Source organism: Amblyomma americanum, chromosome 1 (genome assembly GCF_052857255.1).
Source record: "Amblyomma americanum isolate KBUSLIRL-KWMA chromosome 1, ASM5285725v1, whole genome shotgun sequence".
Classification (NCBI taxonomy): domain Eukaryota; kingdom Metazoa; phylum Arthropoda; class Arachnida; order Ixodida; family Ixodidae; genus Amblyomma; species Amblyomma americanum.
In genome coordinates this window covers 188019542-188041673 of record NC_135497.1, presented here as the reverse complement: position 1 = coordinate 188041673, position 22132 = coordinate 188019542, and the positions used below count along the sequence as shown (strand labels likewise).

General features: G+C 45.5%; 1 protein-coding gene and 1 pseudogene across 3 annotated transcripts in view; one reads left to right on the top strand and one right to left on the bottom strand.

Annotated features, from left to right (window-relative positions):
• U4-U6-60K (U4-U6 small nuclear riboprotein factor 60K) overlaps positions 1–22132 on the top strand; it is a 43547-nt gene that overhangs the window by 8463 nt on the left and 12952 nt on the right. For all 3 annotated transcript variants that reach the window (XM_077648082.1, XM_077648083.1, XM_077648081.1), the window contains exons 6-10: positions 8323–8497; positions 9173–9267; positions 14609–14667; positions 20895–21111; positions 21200–21322. In XM_077648082.1, coding sequence (XP_077504208.1) covers positions 8323–8497; positions 9173–9267; positions 14609–14667; positions 20895–21111; positions 21200–21322 — 669 coding nt within the window. The remainder of the gene's footprint in view (positions 1–8322; positions 8498–9172; positions 9268–14608; positions 14668–20894; positions 21112–21199; positions 21323–22132) is intronic.
• LOC144116401 (uncharacterized) lies at positions 1702–3243 on the bottom strand (annotated as a pseudogene).

Genomic DNA, 22132 nt, shown 5'->3' with positions numbered 1-22132 from the left:
CTCTCGCAGCTCTTTATCTCCTCTCTGGAGAACCATTACTTGGTCGGCAAGGTAACATACAACGCACACCTCGAACCTTTCTTCTAACAGGGAGTTCATCGTGTCTTGAGTTTCCACAGGACCATGGCTGAGAGAGTCAACGTGGAGTATTCGCGCTCCCGGGCGGTGCCTGATTGTGAACTCGAAATCCTGGATCAAATCGTACCACCTTGCGATTTGCGGCTTTTGAGTTCGCTGCACGTTGAGGTAAACCAAAGCTTGGCATTCGGTAACAATTGTAAAGTGTATTCTCATCAGCAACGGTCTGAGACGATCCACTGCCCAAACAATTGCCATCAATTCGAGCTTAGACAAGTGGTAATTCTTTTCCGCATCCGTCGTCTTTTTACTAACACAATAGACGAGATGCCATTTGCCGCCCTTCTTTTGAAGCAGTGTTGCCGCTAATCCTCTTGCACATGCATCGGTATGTAACTCTGTCTCCACTTTTGGGTCATACAGCTGGAGTACATGTTCACACGTGAGCCTTGATTTGAGCTCCTGGAAACTTTCCTCTTGTTCAGAGCCCCATACAAATTTTTCTTCTTTCTTGGTGAGAGGTTCGGCGATCAGAGCATATTTCGCAATGAAACGCCGAAAGAACCTCATTAGCCCCAAGAATCGCCTCACGTCATGAGCATTTTCCGGTACAGGGAAACGCTCTATTGCCTGCACCTTAGCTTCACCGGGCTGCACCATTCCCTCCTAGAGGTGAAAACTCAGAAATTCGATGCTGTCCTTAGCGAAGGCGCACTTGCTAAGTCGCAGGGTTAGATTAGCCCTCTTGAAGGCTTCAAGAACCTGGCGCAGCCACACGAGTAACTCGTTCCAGTTCTCTGCCGGAATGAGCACATCATCCAGGTAGCACATCGCAATCGTTCCCCTCAAAGGTCCCAACACGCGATTCATCAGGCGCTGGAACACCGATGGAACGTTTGTGAGCCCAAACGTCATCCTTTCGACTGCCCCGTCTCATCAGGTGTTATGAAAGTTGTTTTGCCCTTTGCTTCCTCGCTCAGTGGCACCTGCATATAGCCATGAGCAAGGTCCAGCACAGTGTACAGCTTCGCTCCACACAGTTTTTCAAGCTATTCATCCATGCTAGGGAGCGGGGACTTTTCCTTCACTGTATGCGCGTTCAAGTGGCAGTAATCGACGACTAAACGCTTCTTGCCATTCTCTTTTTGCACTAGGATCACTGGGCTCGCGTAAGGTGACGAGGTCTCGCTTACGATACCCTCTCGTTTCCACTCTCCAACAATCTCATGAATTATCTCTCGCTCCACGGCATTTGTTCGGTACGGCCTAACCCCAACAGACGAACTTCCAGTTGTCTCTGTGACGTCCATCTTAAGCACAGGAGTGCATCCGAGCTTGGTAATGTTGTTGGCGAAGCAGTCGCGATGTTCATTTAGAAGGCCAAGAAGCTCAGCCTTTTGCTGCTTCGTTACTGAGGGCCCTACTTCAAGCTGCTGATCCTCGATTGGTCTGCGCTCTGTCGCAACGCAGAAAACGTTGGGCTCAGTTGTATCGCTCTCGCTCACGCGGGCAGGTTGGTTTTGGCCGTCAGGTATCTCCACAACGTCAATCTCCATGAGGCGCCCGAGTCACTGTCCCCTTTTCACAAGCACGTCTTTGTCTCCGCTCGTGAAAATCGGCACACTAATCTCCCCTTCTCTCATGTCGGCAAGAATTTCGCTTCCAAGGGTACTGAACCAGACGGCCCGACAAATTTGAATCTGATGATAAGGTTATCCAATTAATGGAGTTGGGGTGAATGATGGTCTCTTTAGTCACTTTCACACGCATTCTGGACTCATTCAACGGCTCCAGGTGAGAGAACGGACAGACACTTTTGTGCCAGAAGCGCAAACAACCACCCAGCCTGGCGTAAGCCACGTAAGGTAGCTCTGTGTACGTTCTCCCGACAAGCAAGTCAACCGCCAAAGTATCATCTGACAGTACAAGAAAAGGAACGTTCTCGCCATTGACACCGTCGATCTCGAGGTCTGTGTAGCACTTGCCGATCGCCGTGGCTGACGGAGTGCCTTGGCTTCCGAAACCGTAGAGTTCCGTGGCATCTTTCGTAAGCTTCGCACCACAATGTGCAGCCGCAGACGCGCGCAGGAGGCATCCAGAGCTGCCGTTGTCGATCATGCCGACGAGGGTCATCGTCCCGTTCAGTATGACCTGCTTCAGTAGCGCTCCAGGGGCGATTTTCTCTTCGGTGTCGGTCACTGTGTTGGTCTTGTTGCTTTGCTTTATTGAACAATGACGCTGCGAGTGGCCGCTGTTCCCACACCGTAAGCATTTCATTTCATGCCTTTCTTGTCGACAATCGCGGGAGATGTGTCCGAATCGCCTACAGTTATAGCATTTGGGCTGGCCTCTTTCGTTGGTCAGAAGTGGTCTCCTGTCCTTGCCAGATTGCTCATACGTAGTCTTCCACACAGGTGGTCTTTCTGGAACATTTTCGGTAGCCGCCGTGAATTGCCTCTTCTCACGCGTGCCGCCAAACCTTTGCTCCCGCTCTCGGTCGATACGCTCAAATTCCGTAATATCATGGTGGAGATTGTCGTCGTCCTTGTGGGTGCATCCAAGTAGCATAGTGCAGAGCTGCCTTGAGTGGAGACCGGTCAGCACCTGCTCCCGGCTGTCACAAAAATCGAGGTTGGCCTCTCGACAAAGACGAACCTTTTAGTGGAAGTAGGCTGTTGTGCTTTCGTTGACCTGCTGCACTCGCTCCTGCATCTTCCTCTATCGTTCTGCCGCTCGGGTCTGGCCGCAGATGGTGCAGCGGAAGTGGTAGTCAAAATTTTCCTACGACGTACCCACTTCTTTGCGCAAACGCAGTCAGTCCTTGGCAGGTCCCACAAGGTGGCACTTAGCAGTCTCCAACTTGAATGGTTCAGGCCATCGGTGCAGTGTAGCGGTGGTCTGCAGGTTTTTCAGCCACTCTTTCACCGACGCCGCATCGCCACTGCCATTGAAGTCGGAAATGTTCTTGCTGAGGTCAGGCATCACCTGGTAGGTTGCTGCTGCTGCCGCGCCTGGCGCTCCTGATGACGCTGGTAGAGCGAACCGTTCCAGCAGACTGGTCAGCAGACGGTCTTTTTCCCGCATCGCACTCAGGAAGTTGCTTACTTTTACACCATCTTGAACGTCGGTGGTGCCTGCTGTCACTCCTGAAGGTGTCTCGCTCATGGTCGTGATCTACTACAGTTCGCTCTCTGGAATTCACAGTCTCCAGTCCAGTTCGCGCAGTTACAATCCCACTTCTGATTAATGTTAGAAATGATGCTTAAGATTAAATTAATGTTACAAATATGCACTGAAGAAATGATTAAACACTCATGTGAAGGAAATACAAAAGGATATATTTACAAGAACTTATTTACATGCCAAGATACATACTTGCAAATTCGCGCACTCGCACCGTCGAGCATCGCACACACGCTGTGGTTCCTTCTCGTCCGTCACTTGGCTGTGTCGCCTCCCAGTGCCGCAGGCTACTGCGCACTTGCAGTGCACCAGAAGCACACACACAAACACTCATGCCCACATGTGCACGGGCCCACTTGAAAGGAGACGCCGCACGGCTCTCCAGTTCGTACTTCGGGTAGCCGGGGCATTGCCCTCGGCCCTAACGACCACACCAATGAGCTAGCGGACGCTCATCGGTCCGATCGCAAAACGGTGGCGCCAAGGACGCCCCCCCCCGCACCTAAAGCACACGTGTGGACACAAAAGAACGCTCGCTGCATGAAACGACACTCGGAGAAACGACAACGGAGAAAAACAAGTATATGAGAAATGGCCCTTTCTTACAGGTACATGTCTAAAAAATTTCAAAATGACGAAGGCTGTGTGTGTATGAGATTTATCGGTGAATGACTGGTAGTAGTTATGTAGATGAGTTGGCATCTTTATTCAGTTTTTTTTTTTTTTTGAGCATTACTTGGCTGTTCCATGATACCTCTCGGGGATAACATCTGAAGGAAAAGATGCTATGGTGAAACTTTGCAAATAACTGTTGTAAACATGATGCTGCTGTAGGCAGCGTCACCATGTTTAAGTATCCAAGTCCTTGAAAATCTCTTGTCTAGCTTTTAACACGTCACGGCCACATCCTGTCTGGCCATGGAGCATCAGCATAGAGAGAGCATATACTGCTGGATGACTCGCTTACTGCAGCGGTGGCCGAGTGGTTTGAGTAACCACCTCACATGGGGCAGGTGCGGGGATCGATCCCAAGTTCCGCCGGGCACCCACCGGTGATACGATGGGTACAAGCTTTCTCCTGGCCTGGTGCTCGGCTTTTTTTAGGTTGAAATGCTTGGGAAATGGGTCTTTGACCCTTGAGAAGGCGAAAGCACCTTGTGCCTTGATGGTCGTTGGCCCAGGTGCACTTGCGCCATAAAAATCTACAATCATCATCATGGATGACTCGCTTGAATTCGGGCTAGAAGTGCTTCTCTGCTCCACAGTTTTAGTTCTAGGCATGAAAAGAGCCGAAATTCCTTGCTGTGTGTGCAGCTCTAAAAATCTAAAAACTAGTATGAATGTTACTAATTATAAGCTACAAATCGTTAATTGAGGGACCTAACTGTTGTATACTTTAAAATTTACTACAGTAGAATCTCAGTGATATGAACACGGTTGATACGAATTTCGCGATGATACGAATTCGTAAAATTCCCCGGCCGGACTGCATTGTGCACAACCTACGGAATTCCGAAGGTTCCGAACTCTCTCCCGCGCTACATCGGATGATACGAACACACGAGCCGCGATTGCACCCTTGAGCACTAAGCGTGGCCCTTGCATCGCCACAATCGCTAATCGTGTGGTACACACCGCGAGTAGCGGCGGTGTGCGGACTTCACATTGCCGAAATTGCAGTCGCTAATCGCGCGGTACGCACCGCGAGCAGTGAACATCGCTGCGCGGCTCTCACATCGCCAAAATTGTGCGGTACGCACCGCGAGCAGTGAGCGGCGGTGCGCGGCATCGCCAAAATCGCGATCGCTAATTGTGCAGTGCTCACCGTGAGTAGCGTGGCCGCACGGCCGTGAATAAATCCCGTCAGCCGTAAACAGATATGTGTGCATGCATTTTTTATGCTTCTGCATAGGAATTTTGTTTGTTTGGATGATACAAAATTTGAATGATACGAATTTTTTTGCGACCCCGTGAGATTCGTATCACCGAGATTCTACTGTATTAGATTTTAGTTAACCAGCTTGCTGGTTAGCACATGTTAGCTGTTTGCTGATGACCTACACTGGTGACAATACTATAACGTAGAGCAGGGGCTCTCAAAGTTTTTTGCCTCGAGGAATCCCAACAGCCTTTAAACTGTTTTTACAAGATATTAAGTTGACCCCTCTCCCAGTATTGCATGTTGGAAAAAAGAAAGGGCGTGCCCGTGGGCACATTCAAAAATGAAAATGTATTAGTCACTGGACTACTCATCCTCACTTGTTTCATCATTCTCACTAGTGCTGCCGTTGTCATCGCTGCTGCGGTCCCACAACAGGTCATTGTCCCGTGAAATCCTGCACTTTCCGTACAACCGCACCACAATATCGTTTGTAACAGCTGAAGTTTTTGCTTCACTGCAGCCGCTACACTGCATCACCAATTCCATAAGATCGAACGCACAGCCCGGCGTGCATTTCTTTGTTTCTTCAGTGTAAAGAAAGACAGCCATCTTGAATGTAGCTGTGAACAAGCGCTGAATGCTTACTGGCCTTGGAGCACAAATGACAATTGATGAAACAGTACATTAAAAAACTGGTAAAACATGGCCGGCAGTCAAGTGAAATGCGTCAAACAGAGCCAAAGAGAAATTGCGTGAGTGATGTCGGCTCATCTATCAGCTGCCGACACTCCTGGAAGCACAGCCATTCCAAGTGGTGGATTGGAACAGAAGCTCTTCTGTCTGCTACCGACATTCCCATGAGCGCCGAGTATGCAGTTAAAAGTAAAAAAAGGAAAGAAAAATCTTGCCAAACAAGCGCGCAGAATGCTACGGGGCAGAGCTGTAGAGCAAACATGACATTGCAACCATGCTGTAGCATCTCTGATATCGTGTTTGTCTCGCCTTTATTTATATTGCCATGCTTTGATTTCGATTGTAAGTCAACCACCCACATCAGATATTAAAATTTAATATACCGTATTTATTTGAATCAAGGCCGATAAATTTTTTCAAATAATCATATTCCGAACTGTAGGGTCGGCTTAGATTCGAGGATTTTAAAAAACGCGCCAGTTTTTCATTGAAACTGCTAAATATGGTGCATAGCTAGCGCCATCTAGAAAAGTCAGTATCGCGGCCGCTAGTAGCCATGCCAGTAACCAACCGTACACAAGCGAAGTCGTCATTTTGACCTGTGTCGTGTCGGCCGTATCTGTGTGCGGCGTGGTGTTATCGCGATGGCACCAAGCAGGAGATGCCACTACAGTGCCGCTTTCAAGCGAAAAGTTGTGATAGCCGCCGAGGCATTGTCGAACCTTCAAGCCAGGCGGGACTTCGGCGTCGACGAGAAAAACGTCCGTCGTTGGAGGGGACAACGACAGCAGCTTTTTGTGTGCGCCGCAGCGAGGATGGCATATAGTGGACTGAAGAAAAGCCGTCACCACGAAGTGGAGACAGTTTTGGCCGACTTTGTTCGGACGCAGAGAGCAGCTGCCCTTCCAGTGACAACAAAAGTGCTCCAAGCGAAAGCTAGGGAACTTTCGAGGGAGCGAGGCCTAACGCCAAAGGATTTCAAGGCCAGCCGGGGCTGGCTTCAGAAATTCATGAAGCGCTTCGGCTTCAGCCTCCGACGTTGCACTCAATCACCCAGAAGCTGCCAAGCGATTTCGAAGAAAAGCTGACAGCGTTTCAGCACTACGCGCTGCGAAAGAGAGAAGCGGCAGGCTACAACCTTGGGCAAATCGGTAACGCCGACCACATGGCTGTGTATTTTGATATGCCAGTGGCATACACCATGAATGAAAAGGGTGCCAAGGAGGTGAAGGTGCGGCTACGAGAAGCAGCCCGCAACTGTGATGCTGTGCTACACAGCTGATGGACATAAACTCCCTCCTTATATGATATATAATAGGAAGACACTGCCTGCTCGAGAAACTTTCCCAGGAAATGTCATTGTGCGGGCAAATGAGAACGGGTGGATGACGGGTACGATGGTGGAAGAGTGGGTTAAGATTGTGTGGCGACGGTGTCCAGGAGTCCTTTTGACAAAGAACTCGCTCCTTGTCGTCGACTCTTACCGTGGTCACTTAACTCACAACGTGAAGGCTGCGCTTGCCCAAGCGAACACGGACCTCGCTGTCACACCGGGCGGCATGACGGGCCAGTTTCAGCCACTTGATGCCTGCATCAACAAACCTTTCAAGGATCGTCTGCGGAAATATTACGCGAACTGGTTGACTGACAAAGACCACATGGTAACGGCAACAGGCCGCATCAAACGTGCATCGCTATCGCAGCTGGCGGGCTGGGTAGCTGCAGCGTGGGACAACATTCCAGGTACTTTGATCGTGCGCGCCTTTAAAAAGTGCAGCATATCTAATGCGCCTGACGGTACCGAAGATAGTGCACTGTTTGTAGGTGACGGTGACAAGGAACACAGCGACGACGTTGGATGAGCTCTGCACGTTCAGATTCAATAAATGTTGTTTGCATTTTGTGAGCGCTGTCCTCGCTTTTTTTGTTCAGCCTACATTTGAGGTAATATATTTTTTTTTTTGTTGGCTTCGGACTTTAGGGGGTCGGCTTAGAATCGGGGTTGGCCTAGATTCGAGTAAATACGGTAATAGCTTGACTTACAATCGTGTAAATATGGTACGCCAAGGACCCCCCTTCATTCTTTTTATCGATGCTGACGCAGGCGAAGCATCAGAATCGGTTGATGTTGCTTGTGAATAGACCCTTTGTGCTATTTTCCGATGTTGCTTACTTTTGTAAGCATTTTTTTTTTTTTACTTTCAGCAGTGAGTTCTTTATAAGTGCATGGGACTAACGCTACCCCATTGGTTGAATTGCGATCTGTGGGAATAATGAAAACACCGAAGTAGTGACTTGGTGTGTATCCAAGTGACGCTGTGTGGTCGAAAAACCCGATGATGGGGCCTTTCTTTTCTTAAAAAATGGCATGAAAATGACATGTTTCTGGAAATTTTTTGGTCAAGGGTAATTTGATTTGAGTATACTACTTGTGTGATGCCTCCAAGCATTTCAGATTTAATGAATTCAAATATTCATGCATGCAGGTACCATGAGAGTAATGAAAAGCTGCGGGAGTGCCGTATTTGGATAGCACAGTTTTCTTTGCCCCGTGCTCGACACCGCATAGCCACAGCAAAAGAAAAACTGAAAACCCAAGGTCCTGCTGCATCTGACTCACAGTTGCACGCCAAGCGACAAGAATTGTACAAGACCCTTAGGGTAAGCTGTCTGGAAACCCTTCCTTTTCGTTCACACATGCAAGAAATGCTTGTGTGTTGCAAGGAAGTGAAATCCTATATTTCCAGGCACACCATTTTTATCACAACATTTCAAGAGAAGCAGATGTCTGCATTTTTGTTTTATTGCACACTGTTAATTTTGCATTGTAGCGATCAGAGGTTACTAGACAGGTCTCCACCGAACAAGGTATATAAATTTTTTTTATCTTGAAAATTATATTGGTTACAAGAAAAACATCTACATATTTGAGGTATGTATAGTGAGATGTGTAAACAGTGTAAGTTTTATCAAGTACTGCTCATAAAAAAAAAAAGTTTACCAAGCAGGATATTTCTTTAAAGCAAGAAATTTGGTGCTATATTTTAAAGTTCTACCCTCAGCAATGTTTTCTTAGGGAATGTTTTCATATGGATGAGTGGTCTGGGTAAGCTAACAAAAAAGGAATGAAAAGCAGTTGTGAAAATGAAATATGCTCAAGGTGATGGAACTGTGTTTCTCACCGAGCATTTAAGTTGGTCTTTGATATTTGACTAAAATATAGTGCATGTTTACAGTTTTTTTTTAATCTTTGTGATCTTTGTTGCATCTGATACATTCTTTGTCAGACGCTGCATTTATATTCAGCTTGTAATCTGTCGCTGTTTCTTCCTGTAGTCCCTGAATATCAACTGCAGCCAAATTGGGGACACAAGGCCAATTTCCTTTTGTGAATTCAGTCCCAACTCACAGATATTGGCTACGGCTTCCTGGTGGGTGTTTGTGCTTTCTCATGAGCAAGTGCATATCACTATTGCATGCAAGTGTCGCCAGGTATGCTGGCCATTTCCTGGTTGTCCTGTTTTTAAGAGGTGAAGAGGGTCTTTAAAAAATTCCTTACTAATGAAGTCACAAACATAAACCTTCAGGAAACGCATATTTTAACATGCTGATTCCAAATATGTTATTTAATTTTATGTAAAACAAGTTCTTGCACACTTGTGTAATATATTTAACTTTTTGCCGAGAGCTTTTAAAAAATTTGATTGCTGCGAACTCTCGAGTATGCATGCTATTGGTTTTTCTTGAAATCGAGGTGTGCAATAAGGGTAAAATTATCAACCTGGCTATCATAGAACTTAGGTTAAAGGGTTTTGAAGTTGCCACTTCAGAAACGCGAAGAAAATTTTATATTCCTGTTCAGAAGTGACAACTTCAAAATACTATAGCTCAGCTTCTATGATAGGCAAGATGATAATTTTACCCTTATTGCATACCTTGATGTCAAGAGAAACCAATGGCGTGCATATTTCCATAGTTCCCAGCAGCAAAATTTCCTAAAAATCTCTCGGCATAAAGTTTCATTATATGTTATGTACGTGTGCAAGGACTTATTTTACATAAGTTTAAAGGACATATAGCTCTGACCATTTATAACGTAACTGCTTATAATGCAGGACCGCATTTTATGCGGTTTCTGGAAAGCCTGGTGGCCCGCGTGCTGGCGTGGGCACGTGGGTACCGGCGGGCACGACGAGCGTGCTTCCCAGATTGCGCAAGAAGGGGACAACAGGCGGGGTAGGGGAGCATTGTCAGCGTGGTTCAAGGCAAGGCTGAAGGCAGGAGATGGAGACAAAAAATAGAAGTCGCAAAGCAGGCATTTTTCCTCTCACTCTGCAATGCGCCTCTGTTGGGCACACTGATTGGACTAAACTTGAAAGCATTTGATGGCGCGGACAGACTGGAGCACGCTGGAATAACAGCAGCGGTGGCAGGCACATGACCCTGCAAGCGCTGCTCATACACACACATGTGCGGCAGCATCTTGTCACGCCTGAGCCCGTGAGCGAGATATGTGTCGTTGCATGTAGCGAAAAGTCGAGAACGTAGGCAAGTCAGCTGTCAATGTGAGCAAGTCTACCAGCCTCGGCTGTCTTCAGTTCCGATGGCGTTTGCTCCTCCAAAAGCCAGGAAACGGCAAGCTTTGTTCCTCGAAACCAAGAAGAGCATTGTGAGAGACGTCAAGAGCGGTTTGAAAAAGGCCACGGTAGCAAAAAAGTATGATGTCGCCTACGCTACTTTGTCCACCATTTGAAAGAATAGCGATAAGTTGGGCGTCAAAGTACAAAGATGTTGACGCCGCTTTGTTTAAACGGTTTCACGAGGTCCGAGTCTAGAGTGTTCATGTGAGTGGCCCGATGTTGCAAGCCAAGGCCAGCTGCTTTGCAAACCCCTTGGGGCATGATGGTTTCAATCTATTGAATGGTTGGATTCAGCATTTCAAGGACTGGCACGGGATGAGCTTGTCGTCGTCGTCACCTACGACGACGACGCTATGTGTGAGGTAGCCGCCACAGATGAAGACATCGTGGCAGCGGTGCGCAGTTGCGATCGAGCCTCTAGCCGAGGATGAGCCCGATGAAGTGAGTGAGAGTGCAGCAAAAGTTTCGTGCAAAGACGAGCTCGACTGTTGCAACAAACTGCACCTCTACTGCACTCAGAGAAACCTCAGCAAGCAAGTGCCTCACTGTTTCTGAAGATGTAGTCATTAGCAACGCAGTTAAATCACAGCGCCAGACTAAAATAACGTCGTTTTTTCATTCACTACGACGTTTCGACAGAAAGATCAAATAAATTTCTTTGTTGCCTGTGATTGCGGTGTTGTGCGTCTGATGTGTTGTCAGGTGCACTTTGAAAGGCAGGCTGGCCATACTAAATATGTGAATGCATGCAAAAGCTACGTTTTGGTTACAGTGCAGTACCGCTTATGCGGATTTTCCCGACCCCCGCAGTATGTGTTATAAGTGGTCTATGCTTTTGGAATCGGCACACCAAAATACATGTTCCTTGAAAATTTCATTATTAAAAATTTTTTTTGTAAGACCCTCTTCCCCCCTTAACATGTTCTGCTTTGGTTTGGTCATTTGTGTACAGGCAGCAAGAGCTCTTGCATAGTGGTTCCCTGGAGTATGGTTGAGCCCAGTTATAACGAACCTGATGGTCGCTGTATCAAAACTCTTAGTAAGTCGACCTCCCAGCTTGCAGCCAAAATACAGAAGCTGACAAAAGTGCCATTTATCTCTTAAAAGATGTGTTACGCACGTCCGTTTCTTGAGAGCAAGTTCTATCACGCTCTTTCCTTCATGTCATGTGCTCCCCACTAAGACCCTAATTGCTGCCAATAAAGTGCTTTAGGGATGTGGTACATTAATCACGGTTGAAGCATTCTTGGCAGCTGGTGGTAGGTCGACCTCCTCATCGTAATGATCAATTCCTGGCAGTCGGCGAGTGCCCATACTTTGCATACAGTGGCTTCGTTAATGCATAATTCTGCAATTTTGGCATCATCATCCGCACCAACGGAGTCTTCCTAGACGATATGTAGTCCGGTATTGCTACAAGTCCATGTGCATCTGATCACGTGAGTTTTCGATAGTGGCACCTGTCATTTCTGGGCCCATGTAGCGATGAAACTCGTGCGCATGCATGCAGAACGTGTCGCCACACTCCCTGCTGTCTGTGCACTGCCTGCATTAGCACAGAAGGTGGAGAGCCATTTGGGCATGCAGTGCATACCTCCTGACTGGTATTCAAATTCCTCAAATGGCTGCCATTGAGTGTTCACTGACCACGAGTAGTAGCTTTGTTTTCAACCCTGCCCCCTGTTCTTCCATTTTGGGCACTTTTCCCAGCTGGCACTCTCGCATGCATGTATACCTTGTAGCCTGTCGGAACGTGCTTGGCTGGCAGTTATCTAGTTTCACTGCCACCTTTTTTTACTGCATTTTTGGGTGCACCAAAGTTCTTTTTAAGGCAATGTTACCGGTGCTGGCAGTCTCTTTTTGGTCTCCACGCTTGTGGCACGTGTGGTTGTACCTGGGACGCAATGCCATTACCGTAATACATTTAATGGTAGCACCTCCCTCGTTCGTAATAAGCAAGCATTCTTTATTAAGGCTTCTAACTTTGTGCGGTCGAAAATTTCAAATTCCGCGGATGCAGAATTAAGGATCCGTGAAATTTCGCGAGAAGCTGAAAGCGCGTGAAAGAAACGTGGAAATTTATTTTCTGTAGAGGTCCATCTTTTAAAATTCACGGTGGCTGTTGTAGCTCAGCATCAAGTAATACACAAGATCTTAATAATTTACCCCAATGGAAGAGACTGTTGGGGTCACTTCTTTCGTTCCACCTTAGTAAGACAGGCCATCTAAATCTTCGTCTTGTTCATCTTGGTTAGAAAGCAATGGTGCAGGGTTTCTGTCTCTGGATTTCAATTCTGAAGAAGTTTTCAGGTAAACTTTCCACTCGGCAGCTAGGACTAGGGATTCTTGGCTAAGTCCAGGCGCACTTGCAAACTCCAACCTTTTTTGTGGTAGAAACCTGACCTGCAGCAGATTCTCCTTCAGCTATGGTTGGCCTGAACAATTAGGAATTCTGTTTTAATCATAATAATATTTTTTTAAATTTTATTTAGGTTTCAAAGTCCCCCTCGTATTATATTCATGCAAATAAGTTAAATTAGTCATTTTCCTATCATTTTGTCGTTCCTACTGATGCCCAAAGCAACAGTTTTATCAGAAAATGAGAATTTTGGCTGCCAACACAAATTCCGTGAAAAATGCTTAAATCCACGATTTTTCATGGAATTACAGGAATCTAGGGGCCTTATTCGTTATAACTGCAGCCATTACAACTGGGCTCGACTGTATGCGTAAACTTATGTTTTAAGCTGTGCAAAATCTGCCTTTTAGGACTTATGAAAATCCACCTTTTTCACAAGTGGTGCCCTCTGGGGAGTGGGCGAAAGCTGGTTGAAAATCATGCACATGCCGCGTACCGTGGGGTTTCTAATCGGGAGCACAGAGGCTGTGATGCATAGTGAAGTGTCTCTAAGAGAATTATAAGAAAGGTGGCGGGTGAGCGCTCGTCCCAAAGAAAAGCCGGTTCAGAAGCCAAAGTGGACAGTTTGGCCAATCTCATGCACTGTAGGAGCTGGCAGTTTTCAACCAGTGGAGGTGGAGGAGGATAGGGGTGCATGCGCAGAGCAGCCGCGTGAAAAAGGCAGATTCACATCTGTTTGCTAGCTTGTGTGCATGTTGTCACATAGAAGGGGCGACAGTTAAGCAGGCAGCCATGCAGAACTTTAAAACTGGCTGTTAATTGGACAAGCGTGATGCCTACGAAAGAAACGGAGCTTGGCAATTTCTGTTTTGATTCGTGCACGTGTCACTTGTTGATAGAAAGACCACTGCTCTTGGCTGTGCTGTTTTAAACATATAGAGAATCTTCCGTTTAAGCATTCGGCATTAAGCACAAACTTGCAAAGATCTTCATGCGCATTCTCAAGTAGCAGTCAATAAAATGGGCTTGCTCACAACTCTTCTTGAATATTCCATACTCCGTTTCATACATAGCAGTCAGCGCTGCAGAGGCTGTGGAAGGAATGCTCCCGCAAAACCATATTACTCCGCCACATATCATTCGTTCCTCTCAAAGCTTCAGTGAGTGTTTGGATGAAGACAAAGAGCAGTATAAAACGAAGACGTAGTATTGGGAATCATGGTCAAAGCTGTAAGGCGCTCAGTGTTTGGGCCCTCTGGCTATCATTTTCACTGAGTGTGAACTACTACTTTTTAGGCATGGATGGAGTTGGAGCGATTCACCCTACCAGCCGCATATGATACCGCCACATGTCATTCTTACTTAGAAGTATTGATGGTCATAGGACGAAAACTTGGCAAGAGGTTCAGGAGGTTGCCAGTCACGGTACTTGATATTTGTCAAAACAAAATATGCCTTTGTTCACTTTGGTTATGTGGTGAACTACTTTTTGGTCACGTACTTAGCCTGCATGAACAGGCAGGCTAGCTTTGGCAGCATTGACTGCTGTGTATGAAATGGAGTGTTGTCGCATCATGCAACATGCATCGAGCAGTTTACCTTGTACGGCGAAGCAAAAGTAAGACCATGCAAATAAAAAGGCACAGACACAAAACATTTAAAAACAACTTTTGCTGCGATATGAACACGTGCTTTAGGCTGCTATGGCAGCCTCCTACAAAATTTTTCTGCAGTGGTGCAGCTGGCTGGTGAATGTCATCTTTGTTTATTAAGGAGCGGGCTGTGCAAGCTATGGACGATTCCAGAATGCAGCCCCATTCGGACTCTGAGAGGTACTACAATGTTATTTTTTTTATTCTGTTTTTTCTTAATTTATTACTTTTTCTGGATTTTTCGGTCAGCTCAGGTTATATTCAAATTGAACTCAATATTAAATTTGTTTATTTGTAGTCTGCTCATTCGAAAGGATATTTTTTAGCTATATGTGTATAATGGAGGTTTTTCATGGTTTACGTATATCGCTGACATCATGATGTGTTGTGACTGGAAGTTCTGGTGTTCATCGGATGGCCAGTGAGTATGCGCCATCTGTTGTCATGTAACCCAGGTCATTGTCGCATGTGGTCATGTCTCTTCTAATCAAAAACTCAGTGATGTCACTGCCCTGAGGTCACGCGATGGCCTCCATGCAGCCACTGCATGCCTATTGCCTGTTTCACATGCAAGTGAAAACGCTAGCGAATCCTGCCACCACAGCGCAGAAACCTGTTTTTAGTCATCGTGGTGGTGAGCAGTGAGGTTGGAAGTTGGAAATTTTCGCGCGCCACTCAATCGCTGAGTCACTTGCATGTGAACCAGACTTGTCTGGAGCCAAATCCATGAGACGGTTCGCATTGGAACTGGCTTGCTTCACTGTGGACCACCGCGTGTGATTGGCCGCGTCACTGCATGCCGTCACGTCAGTCGATGTTACGCCATTCATGCAAGACAGTCCGCAGAGAAGCGAGCCGGAATCAAAGCAAACTGTCTCATGGATTCTGCCCCTGCTTTTGAAACCAGGTTTTAAAATGGACCATTTTCTTTTGGTGAAGCACATAGCCAAACTTGTGCGTCAGCAACCATGTGGTGCCTGCGCTTCTTGCGGAACTAGGATTTGAACTTTAGGACCTTTAGGATTTTAGGATCAATAGCTGTGCTAGCTAGAGTAAATAACAAGGAAGGAACTGGTTCTTTTTTATTTTATCTTATCACATACTGCAGATCAGTATAAGGCCCAAGCAGGAGCAGGGTACACACATAAGACTGACCACAATGGCAATACGCTAAAATCTTTTTAATTCAGTCTTCTAGAAACCAGAAAAAATGTTTGAATTATCCAAAAGTTGGAATTATGGTTCTCAAAAACCTGCTGTAAATCGTTTGCATCACAGTAATTTTATGTGCTAATGAATGCCTAGATGATGGTTGTCTACATTTGAGATGAAAAGCAAGCCACAACGACGATTTTTCAGTTTCATCAAGGGCTTTGCTTTGCACACACAGGCAGGAATGTCGAGAACTGTTCCAAAATCGTAAAGGCCTCCACGGTCCCTTTCACAATGTTATGCAGTAGCAGTGGTGCCTCTTCACTAACAGCCCTCTCGCAATTTCTGGAGGCTTCACTGCACGGACTGTGAACAGCGCATTTTAGCATACTGGAAGAAAGGAAGAAGTGCTTGGATGCAATCGAGAAAAATATGCCTAGGCTTTAAAACGGCATGACACCATCCCAAGATAAAAATAAGAGACCAGTGATGCGCACTAAGCAGCGTCCGTAATGGTGTAACTCACTGATATGTGCAGCCAATGGCAACCGCAGGATGGCGTGAAGTCAAGAAAAGTGAAACCGAAACTGCGTCTGATGTAAATTCAGCGGTGGGGGATCATCATCGTTGCGCTTGCCATAGTGCGCACGCTGAGGTGTGCGGGCACCACTGTTTCATTCAATTTAACCTTGGGAAGGTCTATTTGGATCATCGCTGGCTGCACAGGTCATACTTCGACGTGACCTCCTGTCCGAATTAACAGATTCAAGCCCTCCCATGTCTGAATTAACGAACAGCCAACGCCATATACTTATACCACTGTTAAGCATGCAAAATGATGTGCACTTACGAAGATTGTCACTTGCTGAAAGTGCACTGTATAGCAAAGCTAAATGGTGTAGCATAAGTGTTCTTACCAGAGTGCATTTGCAGAACACACTTTGAGGGCCAAGTATGTGACCTCGACAGCAGTGATTTTTTGGGCATATGTAATATATAACAAAATGCACTTGCAAGTTGATTGTACCTGTGACATATTTTTTATTTGTGCAGTGATTTTATGATAGCGATCAGCAAAGCGACACATCATTAGAGCGTGCTGTAGTCCGCCATGGTGTTTGTCCGGATTCTGGATGTGCTATGAACTTTGTCTTGGCTTGTTAGGCTATTACTACAAAACAAATTTATTGCATTCATGTTCATCTTTATGTGCTGTACTGTTCTAAATGAGCATCATTCTAAACTTACACTTACAGATTGCCATTTTAAAAAAATTTATTTTTAGCCAGCCTCCAGTTTCGTATCTTCAAGCATACTCTGCTTTCCCGTTCAGCACTGCATAGCGTAAAGTGCACTCAAGGGGCTGAAGTGCACTCTTCGTAAGTGCACATCATTTTGTGCATTCGAAAGGGAGTCAGCCGGGACTGTGCTCCTAGTTCGAATTTCTGATACAACAATAAGCATCAGAATAAAGTAAGCACAGCAGCAACAGAAAACAAAACAAAACGTCCGTATTAATGAAAACTGTTGCAGCCAAAAAAGCTATTCAGTTGCTAGGGGCAATTTTCGGCCATAAATACTTGAGGAGGCAGATTATTCCATTCTGTTGCGGTTCTAGGAAAAAAATGAGTATTTAAAGTTGTTGGTAGGAGCAAATGATGGCTGTAAGTATGTTGAAAGCTTGAGGCAAAGCTGGTGATGGTATAGATTGAAGAGCAATTTTATTCAGGCTAACTTCCCTTGTGATTCCAAAGTCTTGATATTGTTAGTTTTCATTGGTTCAGCTGGAGAATCAATTCGCTGGTACTTGTTATAGGTCAAAATGGACTGCTCAACTTTATATGTATTTGCTTAATTTTCTTTTAATAAAGGCATCCCAGGCTTTGCAGGTGTACTCCAACTTAGATCTGATAAGTGTGTTACAGTGAATCCTCGTTATAGCGAACAGGTAAAAAAATCGTAAAATAGTTAGATATAGCCGAAATTCATATTATAACATTTTGTCACAAATATGCAATAGTGGCGCAGTTTACTCACTGAAGGGACAGCAATTCAGGCAATCCTTAAAGGGACTATGCAACGAATAAAAAGTCACTTGTAAATGTTTTCAATGCTTAGAAATGATGCTAAGAACCATTCACACCAAGTATGAGTCTTCAGAACTGAGCCGGCAATTTATTATGAACTTTTAAAGAAAGTGTTTTTTAAAATTCGTGGGCCGATTGGTGTGCTCGTAGTGACCGATTTTGGAACTAAAATCGGGGAAGAAAGACTTCACACTACCCATGATGTCGCCAGGCCACCACACGCTCTCATTCGCTGGAGCCACGGCAGCCATGGCAGCCACGACGTCACGGGCACACTTCTGGTAGCCGTGAAAATTGTCTGCTCATGCCGCCGCGCGACCCTCTCGGGCAAGCGCGAGCCAGGGCATTGCCTTCGCACATATAGTTTCAATTTTCCTCTGCCACCTCCATCTGTCGGGAGTTCCGCAGCCACTCGCACGGCTCTTCGTGCGCACGCATAGGGCTCGATGCCCATCGCGGCCGTAAAAGCGAGCAGTCGCACCTCGAGGTCCGGGTTTATTACTGCTAACTACCACAGATGGCAAACAAAGAACCCGATGCGAGCCGCAATCCAGGAAGGCGAAGAGACCGGAGAGATGCCGCCACGCCGCCGACGCTGCTGCTGGGGGGCTAGGAGCGACAACCGGAAGTTGCAAAAGGAACGTCATCTGATGACGTATTCATGGGCGGGGCCCAGTCCCAGAGCTGTTTTCTTTATTTTTCTCTGGTGCTCCTCGTGTACGAGTTGAGGAGGGAGAGGAGGAGCGTAATTTTTAATTGTGTATATCTTCGCTGTTGTTGATGCTAGCTCAAAAATTCTTACACTGGGGTGACAAGTGATCGAATGCCTATCTCTCGTCTGCTTTACATAATCTCAAATAATTTATTGCATAGTCCCTTTAATAGAGAAACAGAGAGTCATTTTCCAGAGTTTTAGCGGTGTTTCGAATGCACTTGCTGCTATTTAAGTGGCCGCAAAAAAAAACTAGTGCCAGTTAGGTTGGCTTCTCCGCACAGCACCGCAAGTGCAGGTTTTGTGTTAGCTACAGTGACTTTCCCGCATCACAGCCGTGCCACATGGAAAGCGCTACGTCAGCGAAATATCGTCGTTTTCATCTCCTCTGCAGCAGCCAACATGAGTGCAGGATTGTTACTGCAAGCTTTCAACCGCCTGAACTGCTGCTTCCAGGACGCTGTCAACAGATGTCAGAGGCGTTAATGCATGCTGATTGCTGGACTACAACCCTACACGCCGCTGTTGGCAAGCGTGAGATACAAGCGCAAACCTTGGCGCAAACGTTTGCAACATCACCACCAGTCATTTATGTAGCGTGACAAATACTGCCACCTGCCATGCGAACAGGCATCGTTTGGTGTGGGGAGTTCGATATATCCATTTCATGGCCAACCGCATTAGATATATAAAATGGAAATTGCATGCGTTTGTCAAAAATATTTATGAAGAGTCCGATATAGCCAGTAATTCATAATATCACTGTTCGTTATATCGAGGTTTGACTATATGCTAACAATTTGACAGGAGGAGAAGACTTGAGCCTGTGTCCTATTAGACTAGTTTGCAGTGCCACTTTTTTTCGTTGGGGGGGACCTACTCAAGCAGTCAGTAATTGATATGCCAAGGTGTGTAAAAGTATCAGCTTGGGATATCGGGCTGTGCTTAATGGGGCACTGGTAAGAAGGGGAGATTTTTTTATTATTGTACGCATAAAGATGGTTTTGTCATGATTAATTTTCACGTCCCATCGTTCACACCAGTTGGAAATAGCGTCAAGGTTAGCATCAAGTTCATCTTAATTATTAGTAGACTGAGCATTGGTGAACAATGTGCCATCATCTGTGAATATGCAAAATGTGACATTTTCATCAATACATGTGGTTAGGTCATCAATATACATTTTTAAAAAGTGCAAGGCTCCAAGGATACTTCCTTGTGAGACAGTAGAATTAAGAGGAAGGCAATCGGAATGTTGGCTGTCTAAGTAAACAAACTTGATGCATGTGGAGATAGGATGATATCCAACTGATTGCTATGTGAGGAATGAATGCAACTGTTGTGTAATTTGAAAACTAGACCGGAATGCAAGACCCTATCAAATGCTTTGCAGAAATCCAGGAAGATTGCATCTACTTGACCAGAATTAGTGTCAAGAATTGAAACGCAATGAATTGAGGAAATTAAAGCTTTGTTCGTGGTGATTGACTAGTCTTGTTTGTCATTTCTTTCACCCGTCTTTCATTCCTTTTTCACTGCTATTAGAACTTGGAAAATGCGTGAACGCAGCACATTTATGCTCACTGCTTTGACGTGTACTACCTAGCCTTTTCGTTTTTTTAGCCTTTCATTGCCTCGCCTATCCTTCTGATCCCAGATAAATCAAGCAGCTATCTTAAACAGGCAGCATAAGCACCACCTGCTTAGAGCAGACATTTTGCATCATGAAACAGCCAAAAATACCTTATAGTAGCATGTTTTTATGGTTCTCACTCGTGTTATGGTAACTTATTATGTGATGCCAAACAGCAGTTGTACATTTTCCTGAGTGCTAGAAGCATATTCTCTGTTGACAAGATTAGGAATTGAATTTGGGCTTGGTGAGTGTTTTCACTTGGTGGTTGCCCTCCTGAAAACTCATCCACGATGACCAGCAGATTGGTTTTGTTAGTGTGAGTGGGCTGAAAGCTTATCACACTGCAACCAACTACAGGTCGTCTGTAATGTTGGCATCCTTTGCTTAGTGTGCAAGCCGGTCTGGTAGCAGCCCAGTTTGCAGACTAGTTGTCCAGTTATCAATGTTAGCATCAAGTTGGCATCCGTGTTAGTGTCCGTTATGAGTGTACTAATCATAGGAGCTTGTCTGAGGTTTGTTTAGTACCTCACAGTTGGGTGGCACTATAGATTTTTATAGTCTGGTTAAAATGTAGTTTAGATTTCAAGGGAAAAATTGTCATAAATTAAAAATATTGGCAGTTGTTGAATTGGAAACCATGAAAGATGTTTGATACATTTGTTATTTATCATTGCTTATAAATCTTTATTTGTCTTAGAGTATGGTGTCTGCAGCTAACATCCGTGTTGTACAATGTAGATGTGCTATTCATGTTTACTGTGCAAGCTTCATATTGCAGTGTGTGAGCAGTACAAGTTTGATATCCTTTTGATGTGTACAGGGCACAACTGTAATGTAGGGGCCATCACTTTCCATCCACGGTCAACTTACCTGCAGTCGGAGAGCTCTCTCAATATGGCTTCATGCTCTGCTGATGGTGTTGTCAACTTGTGGAACCTGAAAAGTGAGGAGCCAATAAGCACCCTGAAAGGAATGTGCCCTCATAGAGTGTCTAGAGTGGCATTCCATCCTTCTGGACGCTTTTTGGCAAGCTGTGTGTAAGTAATCTCTCATCTCCTTTCTTTTTTATTCTTTTCCTTCATTTTCTCACACGCATGCTTATGTTTTGTGCATCTGTCCTTTTAGGTTTGATCATTCTTGGCGTCTGTTAGATTTGGAAAGTGAAACTGAAGTACTGCACCAAGAAGGACACAGCAAAGCAGTCTATGACATCAGCTTCCAGTGCGATGGTTCATTAGCTGCTACGGGGTAAGTAATGGCCATCTGTGCAGGGGTTAAGATCTTTGGCTTGGGATAAAAGTAATAAATATTCTTGTTGATGTAGGAGTACACAAGGTGCAGGTGCCTTTGTTCTTTAATGCAATAGTGTTAATGGTCCCATGGCGCAGAAACGGCACAAACGATAGGTTAGGTGTCGGAGTTGTTGGCGGCATCGTTGGCTGTGAGCAAAAAAAATACACAAAATAATTCCCAGAGAAGCAACCTAGGTGGGCCACCTAGGTCACATGACCTTTTGACATCACAACCTGCCCATCAGATTGTGAGCACACTGTCCACCATGGTAGGTAGCAGTTCAATTAATGATTTGTCGCAAGAGGTTGCTTTAAGCCCCGGCGTTTGCAGCACCTGCCATTGCAGGGCAGTGGTGCATGGCATAACCACTTCACCAATGCGCGGGAGTGATATAAGGACTCCCAGTGATCTAGAGGATGACTAATTCCGCATATATGGGCATTAAATAATTGAACGCTATGACGCCATACCCTTATGGCAGAGGTTAAGAGTTCCCACCAGTTTTTCACCCTTCGACATGTACACTGCCCTTCTTCAGGTGCAAGGATTCCATGTTGATGTGAATATCATCTGAATGTATGCATTGCATACTGTTTACTAATCGAACTTGGATATATCAAACTTGAAAGGAATCATGAAATAGGTGAATATATTGATAATCTGATATATAAAAAATGGCAATAGATAAGCTTATCTGTGACATAGAAGCAAGAATAGGTTGCATCCATGCTAGTGTCATTGGAGTTCGATATAGTGACATGCCAC